At 45.2% G+C, this 25,666-nt stretch overlaps 1 protein-coding gene across 7 annotated transcripts in view; it reads right to left on the bottom strand.

Annotated features, from left to right (window-relative positions):
- Positions 1-25,666, bottom strand: part of cita (citron rho-interacting serine/threonine kinase a) — a 54,074-nt gene that overhangs the window by 3,316 nt on the left and 25,092 nt on the right. For 3 of the 7 annotated variants that reach the window (XM_046311056.1, XM_046311057.1, XM_046311055.1), the window contains 25 exons: positions 24,076-24,185; positions 22,451-22,625; positions 18,414-18,611; positions 18,234-18,287; positions 17,915-18,112; positions 16,544-16,737; positions 16,147-16,282; positions 15,853-15,957; positions 15,480-15,620; positions 15,101-15,208; positions 14,699-14,897; positions 13,587-13,751; positions 9,304-9,441; positions 8,794-8,974; positions 8,371-8,462; positions 8,061-8,165; positions 7,284-7,453; positions 6,124-6,204; positions 5,844-5,979; positions 5,252-5,391; positions 4,824-5,025; positions 4,526-4,654; positions 2,977-3,057; positions 2,758-2,836; positions 2,489-2,659 (listed from right to left, as the gene is read on the bottom strand). In XM_046311056.1, coding sequence (XP_046167012.1) covers positions 2,489-2,659; positions 2,758-2,836; positions 2,977-3,057; positions 4,526-4,654; positions 4,824-5,025; positions 5,252-5,391; positions 5,844-5,979; positions 6,124-6,204; positions 7,284-7,453; positions 8,061-8,165; positions 8,371-8,462; positions 8,794-8,974; positions 9,304-9,441; positions 13,587-13,751; positions 14,699-14,897; positions 15,101-15,208; positions 15,480-15,620; positions 15,853-15,957; positions 16,147-16,282; positions 16,544-16,737; positions 17,915-18,112; positions 18,234-18,287; positions 18,414-18,611; positions 22,451-22,625; positions 24,076-24,185 — 3,488 coding nt within the window. The other 4 variants (XR_006833185.1, XR_006833186.1, XM_046311058.1 and 1 more) reach the window with 4 other exon arrangements.

The raw sequence follows: 25,666 nt of genomic DNA, 5'->3' as shown, positions 1-25,666 counted from the left end.
CTGTATGAACAAGAACCGTGAGAGGGGAACTATCTGTATGAACAAGAACCGTGAGAGGGGAACTATCTGTATGAACAAGAACCGTGAGAGGGGAACTATCTGTATGAACAAGAACCGTGAGAGGGGAACTATCTGTATGAACAAGAACCGTGGGAGGGAAACTATCTGTATGAACATGAACTGTGGGAGGGGCACTATCTGTATGAACACGAACCGTGGGAGGGGCACTATCTGTATGAACACGAACCGTGGGAGGGGCACTATCTGTATGAACACGAACCGTGGGAGGGGCACTATCTGTATGAACACGAACTGTGGGAGGGGCACTATCTGTATGAACACGAACCGTGGGAGGGGTACTATCTGTATGAACATGAACTGTGGGAGGGGCACTATCTGTATGAACACGAACCGTGGGAGGGACACTACCCTCCCCACTTGCTCTCAGAACAGCCTTAATTCACCAGGGAATGGACTACAAGGTGTCGAAAGCGGTCCACAGGGATGCTGGCCCATGTTGACTCCAATGCATCCCACAGTTGTGTCAAGTTGGCTGGATGTCCGTTGGGTGGTGGACCATTCTCGATACACACGGGAAACTGTTGAGCGTGGAAAAAAACCAGCAGCATTGCAGTTCTTGACACAAACCAGTGCACCTGGCACCTGCTACCATACCCCGGTTCAAAGGCACAAATCTTTTGTCTTGCCCATTCACCCTCTGAATGGCACACACACACACACCCAATCCATGTCTCAATTGTCTCAAGGCTTAAAAAGCTTTAACTTATATCCTCCCCTTCATCTATACTGATTGAAGTGGATTTAACAAGTGACATCAATAAGGGATCGTAGCTTTCACCTGAATTCACCTAGTCAGTCTATGTCATGGAAAAAGCAGGTGTTCTTAACGTCAGTGTAAATGCACATTAAGCTTATGTCAATCAAAACTATGGCTAGTGTAATACTCTCAATAGCTCTATAAAATGAAATAATGACTGCAGCGAGCAACGGCTTTGGATGTGGAGAAAGCAATTCTCATTGAAATCCTTGGAGATAATGCAGACAGGTAATTTGTTAGCCACACTCTGTCACAGTAGGAGACTAGAATGAGCAAGTGCAACGGAGAAAAATGAGACATGGCTGACTGCACATTTGGTTCCACCAATGAATAGCGAGCTAAAGAGATTGAGTCATATCATCACCATGTTAGCTCCAGAAGTCACATCTCCAATTCTATAGTCCACAGAGGATTAAGGAATCAATGATATGAAAATTGTAGCTGGTCTTTTTCCATCCGTGACCTGCAAAGGTGGCACACCTACACTTCGTTTAGCGTTAAAATCAACACTCATTTTCAGCCCTAAATTGCACAGAGAGAGTACAACACTTTTCCATGTATGGATAAAGGCTGAATGAGGGTTGACAAATTACATTTGGGATGGCTTTTTTGAATTCGGTCTTTGTACTTTATTTTTGATGAGGAAAAATACCAATGAACCCTCTCTACTGTTCTTTAAACATCATAAAGCACTATATGGTACGGTGGTCAAATCAGCTAACTCTAAATACACAATCACTGCAATATTATGTACATTAATGCAGGTGCTTGATATAGGAAGTCTCAGAAAATACAAGAAGTGTCCATACTTTATTTTAAATATTTTATTATAACATCACACAGGGGCCATTTTGAATAAAAATTGCCTTAGGCTTTGTTACAAATAAAACATGAAATCTTCCTCCTGCAAAGAACAGAGGCTAGTATTAATCCAGGTCTGAGATGGTGTAGCAGATGGAACACCATCACCAGATAGTTCACCAGTTATGTACGCTAACCTATGCCACCTGTTTGCCAGACTATATCAACTGTATGCCAACCTATGCCACCTGTTTGCCAGACTATATCAACTGTATGCCAACCTATGCCACCTGTACGCCAACCTATGCCACCTGTACGCCAACCTATGCCACCTGTATGCCAACCTACTGTATGCCACCTGTATGCCAACCTACTGTATGTCATTTGTATGCCAACCTACTGTATGTCATTTGTATGCCAACCTACTGTATGTCATTTGTATGCCAACCTACTGTATGTCATTTGTATGCCAACCTACTGTATGTCATTTGTATGCCAACCTACTGTATGTCATTTGTATGCCAACCTACTGTATGTCATTTGTATGCCAACCTACTGTATGTCACCCGTATGCCAACCTAATGTATGTCATTTGTATGCCAACCCATGCAGCAAGTGTGCCACCTGTGAGAAGCTCCACACCATCACCGTGCACTTCAGTGATTCCTGGTGGAATTTAAACAATGGGCGAAATTAGAGAGAAGGGAAGTCATTCTGAAGTCACACTGTAACCATGACTGCCCCAATCCTGCCTCCACTAACCAGCTCAGCCAACAGAAGGTGCAGTGACAGAATGAAGGATCCCCATTGTTGCTCCAAATCCCGGAAGAAAGAGCCATATTAACTTACCTGCGTCCAGAGCCATTCCTCTGCAGCTCCCCCTCCTGTCCCAGGTTGCCCTTACAGCAGATGACCCGGAGCTTGTTCTGGTAGGACGATGCCAGGTAAATGGCTCCGGAGGAGATGGCTGGGCCCAGGTAGCGCGGGTTGGGGATGTCCAGGTGAGCGTACGAGTGGGCCCTGACCAAGACACAATACCCCCCCCATTTATTTCTTACAATATTATGCTAACTAGCTCAGGGTTGCAGTTAAGTAAAGGATCAGTGAGGTGATCTTACCCGAGAGCAGAGTGGCCCTGGACCTCGATCACATCCAACGAGTTGAAGTAGGTCACAAACAGGTAGGGTTCTCTGTAGGCTGATATAGAGAGGAGCACTGTGTTACAAGCCCCCTATAATGTCTTATTATAACACTTTTCTAGATGGCAATCCTTCAATGCTTTGGTTAGGATCACTCCCGAGATGATGGTTTCCGATGGAAGGCGATTTTTGACTTACCAAACGAGAGAGGCAGACGGCTCCATTTGATGTCCTCACTTCGACTCCTGCGGCCGTATGCGTCCACAAACACCCCGAACTCTGGATAAGGAATCATCACAATAGAAATAAGTGATACAGCTGGTATGCATCGCAAACTATGTGGAAATGAATATAACGGACATTTTTTAGCAGTCATCAGAGCATGGCTACACTACTCAGTCACTACATGATCATAAAGCACCAGGGTTTCCTTTAAACGGTAAAAAAAAGAGCTTTTGACCCGGTAAAAAAATCAAAAGCCGATACAAAAAAGAAATAAATGCTTTTTAGTCTATTCATTGATGGAAAAACCAGTCGATGGAAATACATTTGACCGGACATGTGTATCATTTGCATAATTTAGTGGAATTAAATGAGCCGCACAGTCATTATTTATATTATCACACGCACACAGCCTACAGATACAGAGCCTAGCTTGAGCGGATAATCTGTCAGTGGATGAGCTGTTGCTACAGCCCCTCAAACAGCTAGTTAATTTGTTTCGGGAGTGAAACGTGCTTTTATAATGTAAGCCCAATCATTGCGCAACGATTATAAAGGCAACCACGTGTTAAAAATAGCTTTGATGACCATGATTAAAAACAGCTACTCTTTTATTTCTCTACTGGTAACTGAAGCGCGCTTCCTATCGCCATTCTAGTGCATTGGAAACAGTAAGCAGGCTTCCTCACATCACACATCACTTTGCAATGAGTTGGAGGCAGTGTGCATTTGAAAACATACTTAATTGGTTGAAAATTTAACTTTTTACCTCATATTATGAGGCATGTTTTACCTCGCTTCAAAGTAGCCTAGCCAAAATCCGACCATAAAACTGGGAGGCAATTATTTTATTGAGACTGCCATATTCCATTGAAGCCAGTAACATGTTGTATTGCTTTTCAAATCAACTTACAACTTACTTTCATTGTCCAGTAGCCAAAGGCACAATCCTAATCATTTTTGCAACCAATACTAGTGTTTGCATCTTTAGATCTCCACTCTAAATTGCTAACAGATATTTTCATTTCTATCACATTAAACCACTCACACATGCAGTGAGCTTTTGTCAGTCGCAGTCTACTGCCTTGTGTGCATTGCTACGCTTATAACGTGAAAAAATAATAGTTAATCAACATTTCAAGCTAAACATTCTGATCGGTTGGATCAGCCTAATTGGTTTTTAATATTTGTTTTATATTGCCTAGGTCAACTGCTGTTTGTTACTCATCTTGTTGTCTGAGGAAAAGTAAACGTGGACAGTTATTCTAACATCTTCAAAGTGCGCATCAGAATTAGGTAGGAAGGACACACGCCATTGCATCCTCGATTTGCATGTTCTGTTCTGTTAAGATGAAATACAATCTAAATGTGATTTCGGTCATTCTGAGCACCTAATCAGGTTATGCAGCCAATGCATATGGGTCCGGTGAATTTCTCAAATATCCGGCACCACATTTTCCTAACGGAAAGACAAAGACGCGCGCACACGCGTGGCCTATAGAAGTGTGTATGAAACATGGCTGACCGTGGAAGCAGAGCAGGTACTCGTCTTTCTGCGGTGCCTGGGTGACCTGGATGATGGAGATGGGGAAACTGTGGGAGGAGGCCGCAAAGATGGCCGAGGCCAACGTCACGTCGTTCTTATCCAGGAACTCTGCAAGAGAGGTCCCCACACCAATCAATCAACCAATTATACAAAAAATAACCAGGTAATCTCTCCCTGTTTCAGTGTGTTTGGTGCCTAATGAACAACACCCTAGTTATCCCGAGATAACAGTGTACCTTGAACATGTTGTATCCTGTGTGATGAGTTGCTGACCTACCTTCCAGCACGTACTGCTTCATCTCCATCTCGTAGAACTTGTTGGTGCCGATGATGATGCTGTAGCCTGTGAAATGGATACAGCTGCAGGGCTCTGACGTCTCAATCTCTTTCCTGATGCAGAACTTATTGAGGCTGTCGTTGTAGCGCAGGATGGTGATCTTGTTGGGCATGGCGGCACAGATACACGTGCCATTCTCAATCTGCACAAGGGCCAATAACAACACAGTCGGGAGAACTATCACTCCAAAAATACGGTGTAATCAGTCGTGTCCACAGTTTCGAGGAAGGCACAGACAACATGAAAAGGTGCTTGAATAATTTGCTATGATTGAAACAAGTTTGACACCAGAAAACATTGTTTCGTCCTATTTCGATAAGGTGAAAAATCCACGAAGAAAAGTTAAGAATCGCAAATCGGTGGCTCACCTTGCCAGAGGAGAAGAGGTGGCATCCCTTGACGGTCTCAAAGATGTATGGGCTGAGATCTGGCTGGGCTGGGAGATGGGACTGAGACAGAGACTGCTTCACCTTCTTGATCTCCACCAGACACAGGGCCCGCTCCTCTCCTGGACGGGACATGGTACAGATATCAGCAACAAACACATACAGTACCAACTGCATCCTCCATCCAATATAACACATTTGTGATCGGTTTGAACAGTTATTGCACTATACTAACACAATTCAGAATCGCAGTACCGCTAAACTGCAAGTACTGTAGCGGAGATGGTTTAGTGAACTACACTCACATGCTGAGTAACTTTCCTATTTATTTAAGCTTTATTTGAGCAGGCGAGCCAGCTAAGGACAAATTCTGAGACCTGAAGACAGATTTGAACTCCCAGAGTCCATGCCTTCGATCAGGTTTTAGCTCGGGGAGCTAACACAAGTCTGTAGGCCCGCAGGCAAGCCGGGTTTGATACTCGCATATAGCTGGTATAGGAAATGGGGTCCATTTTTTCAAGACCATGTTTCCAGTAGCTCACGAAGCTAAAGCCTATAATAGTACAATACTGACCAGTAATTATGAGCAGCTTGTCGTGCTCCTTGATAATCTGGATCTGGAAGACGGAGGCCAGGCCAGGGATGTGAGTCAGGCTGTTCTTAATGACGTTCAGGGCATACAGACCCTCCTCAGAGCCAACCAAAACTATCTATGGCGGGGGAGAGAAAAAGCCAATGTGAAACTTCAGGTAACATTTAAATCAATTCCCAATCGCTTACCCAGTTCCCTGGGTACTTTTCCTGGTTCTGTATGCATAATGAAGCACAATCCTGCATAAAACTCGCACATGTACCTGGTCGGTGAGGGGCAGGGTACAGTTAATGTCCAGTCGGTCGTCTCCTTCCAGCTTCAGCAGAGAGTTACCCAACAGTTTCTGTCGTCGGAGAGGAACACAGGCCAGGTCAGGGAATCGTGCCGTGTAAACCTAACCTAGCATTCTACCAAGACAAAGCCCCCAGTATCTACTAATGTCAACGCAGGACGTTGTGAGGGTCATATAGCCTGCAGGACACAGTGGACGTGACAGAGGCAAGTGGTTTGCAGGGGTGAAGCAGGTGACGACACGGGGATGGATATGGGCAATTGGGGGGGTGGGTTTGCAATAAATACAACGATTTTACTTATGTAGCACGTTCCGATTTCCATACAACATTTCACGCAAGAAAAGAAAAAACGGGAAGATATCAAAATGAAAATGGTACACCAGACAAACCAATTGATCGACCAATCCATCGATCAATTGTATCGCAGGGCTGCATGGGCGGTTGTGGCGATTGAGACTCTGGACGTGCACGCACGGCGCCGGCGGACAAAGCTGCACAGCAGTGTCGTCTCACATACATGCGCTGCATGGGTGCTGCATTGTGTGGGTGTGTGGCTGCTCTTCAGGGTCGAGAGAGCGGGTTGCACTGTATGTGTGACTGACACGTTGAATGTGTGGCGTGTGTGCATGGCTATGTATACAGTAAGTGTGTTTACTGCATGCTCTGTCAATCAAAGCATACGCTTGGGCCCAAGCATAAGGCAGAGGCTCGTGCAGCTCTTTACCTGGACCAGTGGGGAGAGGTTCTTCTGTCTTTTAGGAACAGCTGTCTACAGTGTGGTCAACGACACCCCAGTGTATTTTACACATACAGCGTGTGTAAAATATGTATTCACGCATAAAATCATTGACAACATCCACAGACAGACGGTAGAGGGACAACATGCAGACAAAGAGAGGGGGAAAGGGGTGGGGAGGGGAGAGAAAGAGATACTATTGAGTGGGAGTACACCCTATTCTCTCGGCAAACACCAAGAAAGTCTTGCTCTCTCATGTTTGAGTGTGGGTTCCATCTGTAAACTAGTAGGAGAACTCCGGCGCAGACCTTGAAAGTAACAACACTTCAAATATCAACCTGACTAGAGGTTGAAGACGGCTTTCGAGATATGCACACAAGCACGTCCACTCACCGCGTCAGCCTCCACCTTGTCCTTGGAGCCCCTGCTGCCGGCTACGACTGACTCCAGGACAGCCACCCAGCGCTGCTTGTCTGGGAAGCTGGGAGCCATGAAGTACAGGGACTGGCCTGGCCAACAGGTGGTGTGTGGGTGAGACTCCAGCTTCAGGATGTACGGGGTGTCTGCACACAGACAGAAGCACAGACAGAAGCACAGACAGAAACACAGACAGAAACACAGACAGAAACACAGACAGAAACACAGACAGAAACACAGACAGAAACACAGACAGAAACAAGATACGAGAGTGAAGGGACAGAGACTACAGATCACATTCAAATACAAAAACAACAGAGGCAGGCCCAGCAGTTTAGCTACTTGACGACTGTGCAACTAATCCTGCAAAGAGTAATCAGATAGGATCAGTTTAGGTAGTTTTGCACAAGTTAGGATGTAGGGAGAGGTCAGGTGTTCATTAACTTAGTGTGTTCCAAATGGAGTTTTCTGGGAAACAGAAGTTCCACTCTGATCTCCAAGTGCATTAGGCAGGTGGATCCCAGTGCTCGACTTGGGCAGGAGCTCACCGGAGCCGAGTAACGTCACTTCAAATGTTCTACTGCTTGAGCTCCTGGTCGTCTTATAGAATATTAGCTCACAAGTATTGTGAGCCTCCTGCACCTAGATATAAACAGTACCGGCACAAAACGAGTACCAGCACTTATTTCTGCCCAAGACAAACACCGGTGGACTCTAATCTACATGTGTACAGTATCTATAAGTGCATTGTACCCGACTTGGCCGTGTTGATGAGCTCCGAGGCTCCCACTGCTCCATGGATGGTCACCTCTCCATCAGGAAGACACAGCTCAAACTCCTCCTCCGGCTTCAGAGCGTCTGGAAACACACCAGAAGTACATTTACTAGGGCACACGGTAGCAAAACGTTTTGCAACGCTACCAGGCCAGCTACAAGTCCAGGTAGAACCCTCTCTGTTTTAGACTGTTGCCTAATGAATATGATCCAGGAGGGCAAGGGTCATGAAGACGCTGCCAAAACAGTCTGCTGAAAGAGAAAGGCGAGTTAAGTCAAGGAGCAGTACCTTCTCTGGGTTCAGCGTCGTAGATGGACACCTTGGTCCCATCCAGCACCACGTACTTCCTCTCCCAGCCCTGCTGGCCACGCTTGGAGTTCCTGCAGAGACACACACACACACACACACACACACACACACACACACACACACACACACACACACACACACACACACACACACACACACACACACACACACACACACACACACACACACACACACACACACACACACAATTCAGAGGTGTTATATTTTCCCTGTCAAGGGCCCTACCCAGAGCTCATGCCCAAGAAAGATGAAAAGGAGGAGGAAGACTTGATTTTCAAACCACTTTCCAACAAATTCTCAAAGTGCTCTACATAAAGCAAGGTACGGTAGGTAGAAACAGAAGAATGTCCATAATAAAGATGCGACTGTGAGAACACAGACCTGGGTTGTTTCATCCATCCCTCCAGGCGAACGTGGCCAGCGGCCTCTTTGAGCTGCAGGGCAGGGGAGCTGGCCTTCTCCCGACACAACGCCTCTGAGAAGTGGGTGGCGTACTCCGCCGGCAGGCCGCACGTGGCAGGGAGGCAGGGCGAGCACTTGGGGTGGCAGAGGGTGTTGCACTCTACAGAAGACCAGGAAGAGAGAGAAGGAAATACATGTATTGTGGAGGAGTGATTTTCTTCAGTTATGTTGGCTGAAAACAAGTACTCTGTTGCATTGCATCTTCATACCTGTACACGATTGTCGGAAATAATATTATTATTATTATTTCTTTTTTAAATGTATTCAACGTAATGGCCACAAGAAAGGGAAGTTTGGTTGAAAGAAATAGTTGAAACACAGTTAATGAACATAATGCAGTGGTCTGGGACATTGCTCATGAGCGCAACAGCAGTGCTATGGTAGCAGTAATGAGAAAGAAAGGCTGTAAAGCCCATTAGGACTACTAACCTAGGCAGGTGGCGGCCTGGCGTCCAAAGTGCACGGTGTCCAGGCAGACAGAACACTTGGTGGCCCTCATGTTGAGTCCCACGGTGAAGCGATGGGGGATGTTGTGGTGCATCCTCTCCTTCACGCGACGCCCGTACTCTACAACAACAGAGTGACAATGAGTGAAAACTAGAATGAGTGAGTTTTGCAGCGGTCATGCACATAGTTTGCGTATTGTTTTTGTCACTTAAAAGCCCCTGACAAGAGAAAGCAAATATGTTTTGACAGCAAGACAAAGAGAGTACTGACATGAGGCATAGCAATTCATTTTCTGCACGTGCATATTTTCAGTTCTAGCGGCATAACCATGGTTATGAGTCGATTCATGCAAATGACAATGGGTTTATGTACTTTAACTACAGTATTTGTAAAAGAGATGGTTTCAGATCTACGTCGCTTTGCAGAAAGAAAGGCTGGTCAAAGGACACACTTTTATTTTCCAGTCTAAAGTGCTGCTGGGGCCTTAATCCAGCAGGGGTTGGGTCTTGACAACTGTAAACCATAAGTCCTGAACCGCAACCCCGTCTTTGCTTTTTGAAGGCGTTTGGCAGTTCAATAGAACTTAATGGAGGTTACATTTGCCAAGAGCCAACCCCACATTGTTTACCAACTGGCATGGAGCCTTTCCTGAGAACCTTCTGAAGCACTCTCTATTTTTGCCTCCATATTGTTGCCTACTAAATACTAATACTTGTTCCTTCAGTCAATAGCCGGCCCAGCATCACATGCATCTCAGATGCAGACTTGCGTTGTAAATGTGCCCCATGAACCAGTTGAAGAGAGGGGGATGATCCCGCTCTCCGTAGCCAATACGAGTAAGACCTTTAAACAGATCAACGTTCACAAGGCCACAGGGCCAGACGGATTGCCAAGACACGTACTTAGAGCATGCTCTGACCAGTTGGCAAGTGTCTTCACTGATATTTTCTACCTCTCCCTGACCCAGTGTGTAATACCCACGTTTCAAGCAGACCACCATAGTCCCTGTGCCCAAGAACGCCAAGGTATCCTGTCTAAATGACGATCACCCCCGTAGCACTCACATCCGACACCATGAAATGCTATCAAAAAAGGCTGGTCATGGCTCACATCAACACCATCATCCCAGACTCCCTGGACCCACTCCAATTCTCATACCGCCCCAATAGATCCACAGATGACAATCTCTAATGCACTTTCCCACCTGGACAAAAGGAACACTTACTGTACGTGAGAATGCTGTTCATTGACTACAGCTCAGCATTCAACACCATAGTGCCCTACAAGCTCATCACTAAACTAAGGACCCTGGGATTAAACACCTCCTCTGCAATTGGATCCTGGACTTTGACGGGCTGCCCCCAGGTGGTGAGGGTAGGCAACAACACATCCGCCACACTGACCCTCAACACGGGGGCCCCCAGGGGTGCGTGCTTAGCCCTCTCCTGTACTTCACGTTCACCCACGACTGTGTTGCCGCACACTGGTACCTAACAACGACACAACGATGGCAGGCCTGATCACCGACGATTTTGAGACAGCCTACAGGGAGGAGGTTAGAGACCTGGCAATGTGGTGCCAGGACAAAAACCTTTCCCTCAACATTAGCAGGACAAAAGAAGCAGATGGTGGACTACCGGAAAGGGAGGGCCGAACACACCCCCATTCACAACAACGGGGCTGGAGTGGAGACAGCTTCAAGTTCCTTGGTGTCCACATCATTAATGACTCAGGGTCCAAACACACCAACACAGTCGTGAAGAGGGCACGACAAAGCCTCTTCCACCTCAGGAGGCTGAAAAGATGGGCCCTTAGATCCTCAAAAAGTTATACAGCTGCACGACATAGAGCATTTTGACTGGCTGCTGCTCAGCATCCGACCGCAAGGCGCTACAGAAGGTAGTGCACACGTCCCAGTACATTACTTGGGCTGCGCTCCCTGCCATCCGTGATCTCTATACCAGGCAGTGTCAGAGGAAGGCCCTAAAAATTGTCAAAGACTCCTGCCACCCAAGTTGAAGTCTGTTCTCTCTGCGACCTCACAGCAAGCGGTACCAGAGTACCAAGTCTGGGAGTAAAAGGCTCCTGAACCGCTTCTACCCCAAAGCCATAAGACCGTTGAACAGTTAATTGGACAGCTACCCAGATACTTTTTACCCCCTTTCTACACGTACATAGTACTTCAATCAATCACCAAACCAAAATGTACAGTTAAAGTCAGAAGTTTACATACACCTTAGCCAAATACATTTACTCAGTTTCTCACAATGCCTGCCATTTAATCCAAGTAAAAATCGTCTTAGGTCAGTTAGGATCACCACTTCATTTTAAGAATGTGAAATGTCAGAATAATAGTAGAGAGAATGATTAATTTCAGCTTTTATTTCCTTCATCACATTCCCAGTGGGTCATGCTACCAAATACTAATTGAGTGTCTTGCCTAAATGATTTAACATGTTTAACACAAATGTGTCATTTAGCCTTCCACAAGCTTACCACAATAAATTGGGTGAATTTTGGCCCATTCCTCCTGACAGAGCTGGTGTAACTGTGTCAGGTTTGTAGGCCTTGCTCACACACGCCTTTTCAGTTCTGCCCACAAATTTTCTATTGGATTGAGGTCAGGAATTTGTGATAGCCACTCCAATACCTGGACTTTGTTGTCCTTAAGCCATTTTGCCACAACTCTGGAAGCATGCTTGGGGTCATTGTCCATTTGGAAGACCCATTTGGGACCAGGCTTTAACTTCCTGACTGATGTCTTGAGATGTTGCTTCAATATATCCACATCATTTTCTTTTCTCATGATGACATCTATTTTGTGAAGTGCACCAGTCCCCCCTACAACAAAGCAACCCCACAACATGATGCTGCCAAACCCGGGCTTCACGGTTGGGATGGTGTTCTTCGGCTTGCAAGCTTCCTCCCTTTTCCTCCAAACACAACGATGGTCATTATGGCCAAACATTTGTATTTTTGTTTCATCAGACCAGAGGACTAGTCCAAAAAGTATGACCTTCGTCCCCATGTGCAGTTGCAAACCGTAGTCTGGCTTTTATATGGCGGTTTTGGACGAGTAGCTCCTTCCTTGCTGAGCGGCCTTTCAGGTTATGTCAATATAGGACTCGATTTACTGTGGATATAGATCATTTTGTACTGATTTCCTCCAGCATCTTCACATGGTACTTTGCTGTTGTTCTGGGATTGATTTGCACTTTTCACACCAAAGTACGTTCATCTCTAGGAGACAGAAAGCGTCTCCTTCCTGAGCGGTATGACGGCTGCGTGGTCCCATGGTGTTTATACTTGCGTACTATTGTTTGTACAGATGAACGTGGTACCTTCAGGCATTTGGAAATTGGTCCCAAGGATGAACCAGACTTGTGGAGGTCTACAATTTTTTTTGAAGTCTTGGCTGAATTCCTTTGATTTTCCCATGATGTCAGGAAAAGAGGCACTGAGTTTGAAGGTAGGCCTAGAAATACATCCACGGGTACACCTCCAAATGACTCAAATTATGTCAATTAGCCTATCAGAATCTTCTATCTGGAATTTCCAAGCTGTTTAAAGACACAGTCAACGTAGTGTATGTAAATCCATTCTGACCCGCTGGAATTGTGATACAGTGAATTTGAAGTGAAATAATCTGTCTGTAAACAATTGTTGGAAAAATTACTTGTGTCATGCACAAATTAGATGTCCTAACAGACTTGCCAAAACTATAGTTTGTTAACAAGAAATGTGTAGAGTGGTTGAACAGCGAGTTTTAATGACTCCAACCTAAGTGTATATAAAATTCTGACTTCAACTGTACATACAGTATTACCTCAATCAATCAATCACCACAACTACCTCGTACACCAGTACACTCGGTACCGGTACGCCTTGTGTATAGGCTATATATATATAGCCTCGTTAATGTTATTTTATTGTGTTACTATTTTATTGTTATCTATTTGTAAATGTTCTTGCTTTTTAACTGCATTGCTGGGAAAGAGCTCATAAAGAAGCCTTGTTGTATTTGGTGCATGTGACAACTAACATCTTACTTGATGAATAGAACAAGCACAATGAGATGGAAGATGGTTGGTTACCTCTTCACAACAGTTTCAAACTTGGAATACACTTACTTTCAAAAGTTACCCTTCGCTTCTCTGTGAGCAGAATGAGAGAGAAAGAAAATTAAGAGTTCTCTATATATAGAGATCGAGAGAGCGAGAGAGAGGAGACACACACACACCGAGAGCAGGGGCTGTGGGACTTACCTTCGGGGGTGGAGCTCTCCTTGCATCGCGCAGAGCTAGAGGGTGCCAGGAGGCTGCTGGGGTTGGGCTGGCGCTCGGGGGACTTGACGATGGCCGACATCAGGATCTGCTGGCGGGCGGAGGCTGGCGTGGCCGGGGCGTGCTCTGAGGCTTTAAAATGGGCCGCTGGAAGGGAGGGAGGAACCGTTAAGCTTTTGGCAACACCTGGCACACTTCGACACACCAGAAACATTGCTTCCTGTACATCGTCTCCATCATTAATATACAATCACCCTGTTGAAATACTTCCAAAAAGGTGTCCTCACTTCCTTGAAGAAGACAGGGTAAATAAAGTAAGCATTCCACTGGACTGCTCTCCCTAATATGTCAGATCAGTGAGGAGTTCAAGGAAGGGATACAAGGATTTGAACCCAACACTATGACAATCATCAGGGCATGGATTCACAAACAACTCACAGTAGTGCTGACCTAGGTTCAGTTTGGCCTGTTCGATAATAATTAATATTATAAACTGGGTGGTTCGAGCCCTGAATATTGACTGGCTGGCAGACGTGGTATATCAGACTGTATACCACGGGTATGAATTTTTTATTATTTTTACTGCTCTAATTACATTGGTAACCAGTTTATAATAGGAATAAGGAACCTCGGTGTTTGTGGTGTACGGCCAATATACCACAGCTAAGGACTATATCCAGGCACTCCCCGCTGCGTCGTGTGTAACAGTATAGCTTCCGTCCCTCTCCTCGCCCATACCTGGGCTCGAACCAGGGACCCTCTGCACAACAACAGCCAACAGCCAACCTTCGAAGCATCCTTACCCATCGCACCACAAAAGCCGCGGTCCATGCAGAGCAAGGGGAACAACTACTTCAAGGTCTCAGAGCGAGTGACATCACCGATTTATACGCTATTAGTGCGCACCCTGCTAACTAGCTAGTCATTTCACATTGGTTACACGTGCATAAGAACAGCCCTTAGCTGTGGTATATTGGCCCGTCCCTTATTGCATGAACAGGGAGGACCTGATCCTAGATAAGCACTCCTGCTTTCAGAGGCTTTATGAATATGGGCGTATGTCCCGTAATAAGATTGTTGGCGACACCACCCACCTTCTTCTCTTAGTGATCTCAGCTCCATCCTCATCTTCTGCAGGGCGTCCTCCAGGTCTGAGCAGCGTGTCCTTTCCTTCTCCAGGGCCACCTTCATGTCACTGTACTGCATGGGCAGTGCTGGCTGGGCCTGGGCCCCGGAACCCCCAGCCCCGTTCCCATTGGGCGCCAGCTCATCCCGCCGCCGCCCGAAGATACCCTGGCAGGAGAGAGAGGGAGCTTGAGTTCGAGGGACCCGGAGTTTCAGAAGGAGCCACGGACTTGTGTGGCATTCATTTCACATGCGGCAACATTAAGATGTATTGTGTGTGTGTTTGAGCCTGTGATTCCCCGTCCAGGGACGACAACCATCTGCTCCCTATGCCGACTGCGCCATTCGCCGTCATCGCGGCGTTCTCTCACCTTCTTTTTCTTGGTGGGCTGATCCATTTTGGCCTGGAGGAAGTCAATCAGCTTGGTCTGCTGAGAAATGGTGCCCTCCATCTTGACTTTCTCATGAGAATAAACAGCCTGTGGCGTGAGAAAGAATCAATGTCAATATAAATGCATCAGGCTACCAGCTAACGTCTCACATGGAATTAGCTGTAAGAGCTGAGCCATTCCAGCAACTATGGCGGACGTTTCAAAAAACTTTAAAAAGCGTTTCTTATTGGACAAGACCACATAGTACCTCCCCTTTTCAGTCTGTTTGGTGCCGAATGAATACGACCCAGGCCAGCTGAGAACAGCTGGGCTCAGCGGTGTTAAAAAACGGTCTGAGTGGGACTGAGTGTAATGTTACCTGGATGTTCTCCAGCTGGTACTCCAGGTCGGTCCTCTCAGTCTTCAGCAGGTCAGTCTGGTCCAGAGCCTCCTGCAGGCCTTGTGTCAGACGAAAGATGTGGCTCTTCTGTAGGTCCATCTGCTGCTGTAGCTTGCCTTGCTGTGGTGGGGAGGTCACCACACCAACACACATCATTCCAAGACAATCGAAAAGCTATTTCCTGTAACTTCTTGTGTAAATTGGACTAGCGTCCTGACCAGGGGTGAACCTGTACATTAAGCTGCCCTATGGGCTGTCCTGGCTCGGACAAGGCTTATCTACTTTGGGTAAATGAAATACAATATTGCGTATTTATTGATGTTTGTGTGAATGTTTGCGGAGTGCTCTCTACCTCGTCCATCAGCCTCTGCTTCAGCTCCCTCTCAGTCTCCAGTTTTTGCTGCAGGGTGCGGGCGTTCATCTCCAGCATGGCGTGCTTCTTCTCCAGGTCATTCAGCTGACAACACACACAACCACAAGTTCAAAGATTGTGTAGAAAAATATAATATATGCCATTTGGCAGACACTTTTATCCAAAGGGATTCGGTACAGTGTGTACATGATGATTTTCTACATATGCGACCCCAGCGAGAATCAAACCCATGGACCTGCCTTCGCTAGTGTCATGCTATAAGACAAGACTCACCGTATCAGAGAGACTCTCGGCCTTCAGTCTCTGTTCTTTCAGGGCTTGCTGCAGAGCCACGATCTCCGCCGTGTGCTCCCTGACCGCTAGCTCCACCGCCTGGCGGGACTCGGTACTGCGCTGGTCCGCACGCAACCTACACACACATGGAAAATTAACACTCCCTGTGTGCGCACAGCTGTGTGTGGGTAGCAGTAGGTTTGTGTGTGTGTGTGTGTGAAGGTATTTGCATATGTAAATGTGACATGAGCACCTTTGTATGTACTGTATTGTGTGTGTGTGTGTCATTCATGTATGTATGTGTGTATGTATGAAGCGTGTAAGACACGTGTGCATGCATGAGGCTTGCTTGACGTGTGTATGATAATCTGCCGTGCGTGTGTGTGTGTGTGTCTACCTATTCTGCTTCTCGTTGTCCATCAGGCGCTGCATGTCTCGAGTCCTCCTCTCGGCCTGGTTCTTCTCGTCCTCCAGGGCTCCCCTCCAGGCCTCCCACTGTCTCTCCTTCTCCAGCAGCTCATCATTCAGACTCTCCAGCTCCACAACCTGCTCCTCCAGCATGCTGCACGTCGTCTTCAGAGTCTCAATGTTCTACAGGCACACCAGTCACTTGTTTGATTTTGCCTTTATGTAACCAGGTAAGTCATTGAGAAGTTGAGAACTCATTCTCGTTTGCAATAACGAGGTGATACACTAGTCACTTCCTATGCCGAGTCTGTGTATATACACTACCGTTCAAAAGTTTGGGGTCACTTAGAAATGTTCTTGTTTTTGAAGAAAAGCTCATTTTTTTGTCCATTAAAATAACATCAAATTGATCAGAAATACAGTGTAGACATTGTTAATGTTGTAAATGACTATTGAAGCTGGAAACTGCAGATTTATAATGGAATATCTACATAGGCGCACTATCAGCAACCATCACTCCTGTGTGCTAATGGCATATTGTGTTAACTAATCCAAGTTTATCATTTTAAAAGCTAATTGATGGCCAGAAACAAATAACTTTCTTCTGAACTCGTCAGTCTATTCTTGTTCTGAGAAATTAAGGCTATTCCATGTGAGAAATTGCCAAGAAACTGAAGATCTCATACAACGCTGTGTACTACTCCCTTCACAGAAAGGAGCAAAATGGCTCTAACCAGAATAGAAGAGTGGGAGGCTCAGGTGCACAACTGAGCAAGAGGACAAGTACATTAGAGTGCCTAGTTTGAGAAACAGATGCCTCACAAGTCCTCAACTGGCAGCTTCATAAAATAGTTAACTACAAAACACCAGATTCAACGTCAACAGTGAAGAGGTGACTCCGTGATGCTGGCCTTCTAGGAAGAGTTCCTCTATCCAGTGTCTGTGTTCTTTTGCCCATCTTAATCTTTTATTTTTATTGGCCAGCCTGAGATATGGCTTTTTCTTCGCAAACCTGCCTAGAAGGCCAGCATCCGGAGTCACCCCTTCACAGAAACTTGGATTAGCTAACACAACGTGCCATTGGGATACAGGAGTGATGGTTGCTGATAATGGGCCTCTGTACGCCTATGTAGATATTCCATTATAAATCAGTCGTTTCAGCGACAATAATCATTTACAACATTAACAATGTCTACACTGTATTTCTGATCAATTTGATATTATTTTAATGGACAAAGAAAACATGCCTTTCATTCAAAAACAAGGACATTTCTAAGTGACCAAGCAGTTATGGAACGTAATCAAACATTTAAACATTCTGGAAGGTACAGGAAACAAATGATGAGCAGACGTCCGTCACCTGTTTCTGGTTGTTGAGGTGCATCTCTCGGTCGGCCACCTCGCGGCGGAGGCGGTCCACGTCCTGTCCCAGCTGCAGGCGGTCATCCGTCTCGTCCGTGGCCTCGTCCAGCTGCTTGGACAGGTAGAAGTTCTGTCTGTTCAGCTCGGCGTTCTCCTGGCTCAGCTGGGTCAGCTGCTCCTCCAGATCAGTGATCACCTGGTGGTGGTGGGGGTGAGGAACAAAAGCAACGACTGAACGGAGTTCATCATTAGTTGAACGCACATTCTAATCTATATTGACATTTACTGCAATTGGAATTCCAATAAATGTTACTTACTGAGCAACTGTCTCTCAGGGCGTCAAACTTGCGTTGGATTTCATCTCTGTGGGCCTGAAAAATAATTAACAAAAGTCTTGACCTCTGGTGTGATTTACATGACAGGTTGTGTGTGTGTGTGTGTGTACAGCTGTGCAGGTTGACTTGTCCCGTTGACCTGCCAACGTCCTTTCCTCTCACCCTGAGGGCAGTGATCTCCTCCTCGGCCTCGGCGGTGGTGTCCTCCAGCTCTGTCTTGGCCTGCTGCAGCTGGTTCTCCAGGGCGTGGCGTGCTGCCTGCAGCCCGCTAATCTGGGACTCCCGCTCCTGCAGCGACAACGTCAACTCCGTCACCTGGCGCTTGATCTCCAGCTTCTGCTCTTCGTGCTCCAGGCCCATCTAGAACACCAAAGGTTGACGGGTCAGAGGTTAAAGGGTCATGGCATTGCTTTGGATTTGATCGGATAATACAAGGGTGTGGGTAAATTAACTGCACCTTGTTTCATGAATTGTTTCTTTAGAACAGTGCTCGAGGTGAAATACCGTACCTTCGGAAAAATTCAGACCGTTTCCACATTTTGTTAAGTTAGACTTAGTTTAAAATGGTTTTTAAAAATGTAACAAATCCTCAGCAATCGACACACAATACCCCATAATGACAAATCAAAAACAGGTTTAGACATTTTTGCTGATTTATTAAAAATAAAAAACAGAAATACCTTATTTACAGTGCCTTGCGAAAGTATTCGGCCCCCTTGAACTTTGCGACCTTTTGCCACATTTCAGGCTTCAAACATAAAGATATAAAACTGTTTTTTTTGTGAAGAATCTACAACAAGTGGGACACAATCATGAAGTGGAACGACATTTATTGGATATTTCAAACTTTAACAAATCAAAAACTGAAAAATTGGGCGTGCAAAATTATTCAGCCCCTTTACTTTCAGTGCAGCAAACTCTCTCCAGAAGTTTAGTGAGGATCTCTGAATGATCCAATGTTGACCTAAATGACTAATGAAGATAAATTACAATCCACCTGTGTGTAATCAAGTCTCCGTATAAATGCACCTGCACTGTGATAGTCTCAGAGGTCCGTTAAAAGCGCAGAGAGCATCATGAAGAACAAGGAACACACCAGGCAGGTCCGAGATACTGTTGTGAAGAAGTTTAAAGCCGGATTTGGATACAAAAAGATTTCCCAAGCTTTAAACATCCCAAGGAGCACTGTGCAAGCAATAATATTGAAATGGAAGGAGTATCAGACCACTGCAAATCTACCAAGACCTGGCCGTCCCTCTAAACTTTCAGCTCATACAAGGAGAAGACTGATCAGAGATGCAGCCAAGAGGCCCATGATCACTCTGCATGAACTGCAGAGATCTACAGCTGAGGTGGGAGACTCTGTCCATAGGACAACAATCAGTCGTATATTGCACAAATCTGACCTTTATGGAAGAGTGGCAAGAAGAAAGCCATTTCTTAAAGATATCCATAAAAAGTGTTGTTTAAAGTTTGCCACAAGCCACCTGGGAGACACACCAAACATGTGGAAGAAGGTGCTCTGGTCAGATGAAACCAAAATTGAACTTTTTGGCAACAATGCAAAACGTTATGTTTGGCGTAAAAGCAACACAGCACATCACCCTGAACACACCATCCCCACTGTCAAACATGGTGGTGGCAGCATCATGGTTTGGGCCTGCTTTTCTTCAGTAGGGACAGGGAAGATGGTTAAAATTGATGGGAAGATGGATGGAGCCAAATACAGGACCATTCTGGAAGAAAACCTGATGGAGTCTGCAAAAGACTTGAGACTGGGACGGAGATTTGTCTTCCAACAAGACAATGATACAAAACATAAAGCAAAATCTACAATGGAATGGTTCAAAAATAAACATATCCAGGTGTTAGAATGGCCAAGTCAAAGTCCAGACCTGAATCCAATCGAGAAGCTGTGGAAAGAACTGAAAACTGCTGTTCACAAATGCTCTCCATCCAACCTCACTGAGTTCGAGCTGTTTTGCAAGGAGGAATGGGAAAAAATTTCAGTCTCTCGATGTGCAAAACTGATAGAGACATACCCCAAGCGACTTGCTTTGTTAAAAAAGTTTGAAATATCCAATAAATGTTGTTCCACTTCACGATTGTGTCCCACTTGTTGTTGATTCTTCACAAAAAAATACAGTTTTATATCTTTATGTTTGAAGCCTGAAATGTGGCAAAAGGTCGCAAAGTTCAAGGGGGCCGAATACTTTCGCAAGGCACTGTAAATAGGTATTCAGCCCGTTTGCTAAGAGACTCAAAATTGAGCTCAGGTGCATACTGTTTCCATTGATCATCACTGAGATGTTTCTACAACTTGATTGGAGTCCACCTGTGTTAAATTCTATTGATTGGACATGATTTGGAAAGACACACACCGGTCTATATAAAAAGGTCCCACAGTTGACAGTGCATGTCAGAGCAAAAACCAAGCCATGAGGTTGAACGAATTGTCCATAGAGCTCCGAGACAGGATTGAGTCGAGGCACAGATAACGGGAAGGATACCAAAAACTTTCTGCAGCATTGAAGGTCCCCAAGAACACAGTGGCCTCCATCATTCTTAAATGGAAGAAGTTTGGAACCACCAAAACTCTTCCTAGAACTGGCCGCCCGACCAAACTGAGCAATCAGGGGAGAAGTGATGGTCACTCTGAAAGGGCTCAAGAGTGCTTCTGTGGAGATGGGAGAACCTTCCAGAAGGACAACCATCTCTGTAGCACTCCACCAATCAGGCCTTTATGGTAGAGTGGCCAGACGGAAGCCACTCCTCAGTAAAATACACAAATGCCATATCGCTTGGAGTTTACAAAAAGGCACCTAAAGGACTCTCAGACCATGAGAAACAAGATTCTCTTGTCTGATGAAACCAAGATATTTGGCCTGAATGTCAAGTGTCACGTCTAGAGGAAACCTGGCACCATCCCAAGCATGGTGGTGGCAGCATCATGCTGTGGGGATGTTTTTCAGCAGCAGGGGCTGGGAGACTAGTCGGGATTGAGGGAAAGATGAACGGAGCAAAGTATAGAGAGATGAAAACCTGCTCCAGAGCACTCTGGACCTCAGACTGGGTCGAAGGTTCACCTTCCAACAGGGCAAATCTTTGAATGTCCTTGAGTGGCTCAGCTAGAGCCCGGGCTTGAACCCAAGCTAACATCTCTGGAGAGACCTGAAAATAGCTGTACAGCAACGCTCCCCAGCTAACCTGACAGAGCTTGAGAGGATCTGCAGATGTACCAAGCTTGTAGCGTTATACCCAAGAAGACTCAAGGCTGTAATTACTGCCAAAGGTGCTTAACAAAGTACCGAGTAAAGGGTCTGAATACTTATGTAAATGTCTTATTTCAGTGTTTAATTTTGAATAAATTAGCAAAAATGTCTAAAAACCTGTTTTCTGCACAGTGGTCTAAAGCACTGCAATGCTAGCTGTGACACTAGAGAACCTGGTTTGAGTCCAGGCTCTGTCGCAGCCGGCAGCGACTGGGAGACCCATGGGGCGGCTGGGATGTTCCTGTCCCATTGCGCACTAGCGACTCCTGTGGCAGGCCGGGCGCGACGTACGCTGACACGATCGCCAGGTGTACAGTGCTTCCTCCGACACATTGGTGCGGCTGGCTTCCGGGTTAAGCGGGCAATGTGGCAAGAAGCAGGTGCGGCTTGACTGGGTTGTGTTTCGGAGGACGTCTCTCAACCTTCACCTCCCCCAAGTCCGTAGGGAGTTGCAGCGATGGAACAGGACTGTAACTACCAATTGAATACACGAAATTGGGGAGAAAAGGGGGCAAAATAATATACATTTTTAAATGGGGTATTGTGTGCAGATTGATGAAAAATATATATATATTTAATCATTTTTAGAATGAGGCTCTAACGTAACAAAATGTGGAAAGGGGTTTGAATATTTTCCGAAGGCACTGTATTACTTGAAACTGAAGTTGCATGCAAGTAGCTTTGTGTAAATGCCAGCCAAAGTCAACACTTTTTGGGCTGGTTTCCTAGACACTGATTAAGCTTTGCCCTGGACAACAAAAGCAATTTCAAAAGCACAAATATGCTTCATTGTCTCAGCTTAATCAATGTCTGGGAAGCCAGCCCAGTCTTACTGTGTACAATACAGGGGGCCCTTCTCTTTCCTGGCTTCTCCCCTATTTATCCAAATTCCCCTCTGGGGATCAATACATTTTATTCAACTCTGACCTCTCGGAGTCTGGTCTCCAGCTCCAGCAGACGGCTCCTCTTGCTTTGCTCCTGCTGACTCATCTTCTCAAGGTGCTCCTCCAGCTTGGCGTTCTGGGCCTCCAACTTCCCCGCCTGGGACTCTAGGTAGAACTTCTGCTGCCTCAGCTCCGAGATCATCTCCTCCTGGGCTTTCCTGCCACAACCACAGTCAGACAGAGAGAGGGAGACCATTGAGGTTTCAACCAAAAAATGCATTCTTTGGGTAACAACAGTAAACTTGTCTGGTTACATATGCAACTTTGGTTCTCTGAAGGGATAGGGTGGGAATGATATGATTTAAAGAGAACTGAGGGAGATGGAGTTTAGTTAGGTGTGGAGTCTTTTTTAATTTGGTTTTCTGGTGCTGTAATGGCGATGGCTGGTGTCAATTCTGTCTCCTGTCTGTTTTGTTGACTTTGACTTTATGCATACAATATATGTAAAAATGCATGTGCAGTGCATAGAATAATAATAATAATATAGAAGTGGTAGTACCAACTAATGAACAACATAAAAAGGTGCCAACCAAAGGACCGTTTAGCATTTTGTCTGATCTCCAGGTATCCATGCAGGATGCAATTGCCACTAGCAGAGAGAGCCTAGCTAGCTACTCTGTCGAGAGGGGCTAACTGGGGCAACAAGTCGGCGGGGGAGGAGACAGTAGTGGATTGAGGGGCATGGATTGTCCATAGCCGCTGCTCATCTCCATAAATGTTGCTGTGAACATAATGCAATGCTACATCAGACTGCTACAAGATCACCAACTCTTTGGTTTTGCTAGCCTGAGATTGCTACTATTGCACATGAAGGTTTAAAATGATGTATTGTCCTGATAGTAACTTACAATCTGTTTTAGATCATTATATTCTCTTAGTATGAATACACCATTTTGATATATCCTTAGAGATAGAAATGAGAGTTAGGTTAAATCTCTGTGTATGAGAAGTGTAATTATGTAGTTGACTGCAGGAATGTGTTCTCCCGATAACTCAAGGCCTCTCCTGAATGATAAGCCTGTGATATGCACAGAGGAGCCCAGAGAAATCCTGGGTGATGGAAAAGTACTGAAGTACATCTTTGTGGAAGGGAGGGGGTGAGAGCTAAGGGTATTAATGGACACTGCACTGTATTCAATCTATGTATTGAGATGGTACATCTTCACTGAGTAAAAATGTGAAACATCACTCAGAGTTTGGGATCATTGGTATGATAAATATGTTTATTTGTATAATGAGATATTGGGTTTCTTATCAGCCCTGTCCTAGCTGTTTATTATTTGTGGAACTTTGTCCTCAGGCGGGTATGTCTGTCTGGTGAGACTACGACTTGTGCCTAGTAGATGTACTGCGTGGCCTGCTATGTTTATTGTCTTTTGAACCACTCCAAATAAGAAGTTCCTTCATGGGAAAATAAAGCTATTCTAAAGGCCGCCACACTGACATGTTTTTGTTCTGGGTATAGATGCTACGGTTAGTACTCAGATGTTTCTGTTCTGGGTATAGATGCTACGGTTAGTACTCACATGTTTTTGTTCTGGGTATAGATGCTACGGTTGGTACTCACATGTTTTTGTTCTAGGTATAGATGCTACGGTTGGTACTCACATGTTTTTCTGAGTGTAGATGCTACTGTTAGCGGCTAACTTGTTGGCCTCAGAGAGCTCGGTGATCCGCTGCTCCAGATTCTTCATCTTGGAGTCCATGGCGTTGATGGTCTGGAAAAAGGGAATTGCATCACAAACAACGCATTTCGATCCATGAAATCAAATTAAGGCCTTTTTCCCCACCTCCATTTCAATTTAAGGGAACATAATGTGAAAATTGTGCCAGGGTGTGAATAATTGAGACATGGATGCAAAGTGATTTTATCTATTTACGAATAAGCACGATTACAGCTTACAGATGTGGTCAAATGCATCAGCACCCTTGCAGTCTTTCTTCTAAAATAAGTTGACATTGAAAACTGTGGGTGTTTACACGAGTATATGTTTGCACAGGCAATGATTCTCGTTTACTGTGTAAATCTCTCACACCTGTGATAAGTTGCAGGTACCTATAGGTAAAAAATAGGCATCCAACCAGTTTTGAAAAGAAAAATACAGAACATTCCGCTCCATTGCACTCTAATGTAAAATGCAAGGGTGACAATATATTTGACCGCATTTGTACATCGCACACAAAAAGATGTGTTGATTGTTTATCATTTCCATGAAAATAGACTTCTGGAAAAAACATTTTTTGGGGTGGTTGAAATTTGTAGCCAGAGCCATATATTCAGACAGGGAGTAAATATAAAAGCCATATCATTAAATATATGGCTCTAAATGTAGCTACTGTAGAGCAATTCGACGATAACGGTGTGATTGTGTATAGAGTTGTATGGTTCGTTTAACTTGGCAATCATTGGTTTTTGTTTTGACATATATTTTAAAGTGAAAAAAATCTGAGTCTCACTCAGTGTTGCTCTGTTACCGTGGACTTGCCCAGTACTGAAATGCTAAACTAATACATAGGCTAATGTTACATTCAGACCAAAAACCCTTTCTGTCAATGTCAAATGTTGTCTGGCTCTGATCATAAAGCCTATTAGTGGTAGATAACTCAAGTCTATCACGTTAACTAGATTATAGACTTAAGCTTGGACTTAAGCAGAGTGACCCCGTGTAATGGAATACTCCGAATTAAAATCGCAGTCTTGACAGCATTCCCTTCCACAAATTGAGTGGAGCGCCAAACAAAACAAACAAACAAAAACTTAGCCCGTAAACATGTCAGAGAATCTGTCCTCAAACAAACAAAAGCTGTGGCAGAAGTCTCGGAGGCTCTCGCCCACACGGCCCCATAATTGGGAGTCTAATTGGCTCACTGCTGTTCTATAACATGAAGCCTATGTGAGTCATACAATTTTCCCATCTCCTCTATTAGCTACAGTCACCACATTGATATTCGCAGAGATTTCCCCCCTCACAAAAAGCAAACAGTGTTGGACTGTACTGCCCTGCAAGTACTCTATGGAGAATCTACACAGCTTTGCGCAGCAATATAGTAAGGAACAGGCTACAATCAAAGAGCGCAGTCAATTAAAAAGTACAAAGCAAGTATGCTAGTTAACTTCTCCAGCTGCACCTCATTTCATTTTTTTTGTCTTTCAGCACAGTTTCCCTGCTTGAGCAGAACTGATAAGCCTGGCAGAGAG

This window comes from Oncorhynchus gorbuscha, linkage group LG18 (genome assembly GCF_021184085.1).
Source record: "Oncorhynchus gorbuscha isolate QuinsamMale2020 ecotype Even-year linkage group LG18, OgorEven_v1.0, whole genome shotgun sequence".
NCBI classification, from domain to species: domain Eukaryota; kingdom Metazoa; phylum Chordata; class Actinopteri; order Salmoniformes; family Salmonidae; genus Oncorhynchus; species Oncorhynchus gorbuscha.
Note: the sequence above shows the minus strand (reverse complement) of the source record. Positions and strands in the feature narration are given on the sequence as shown.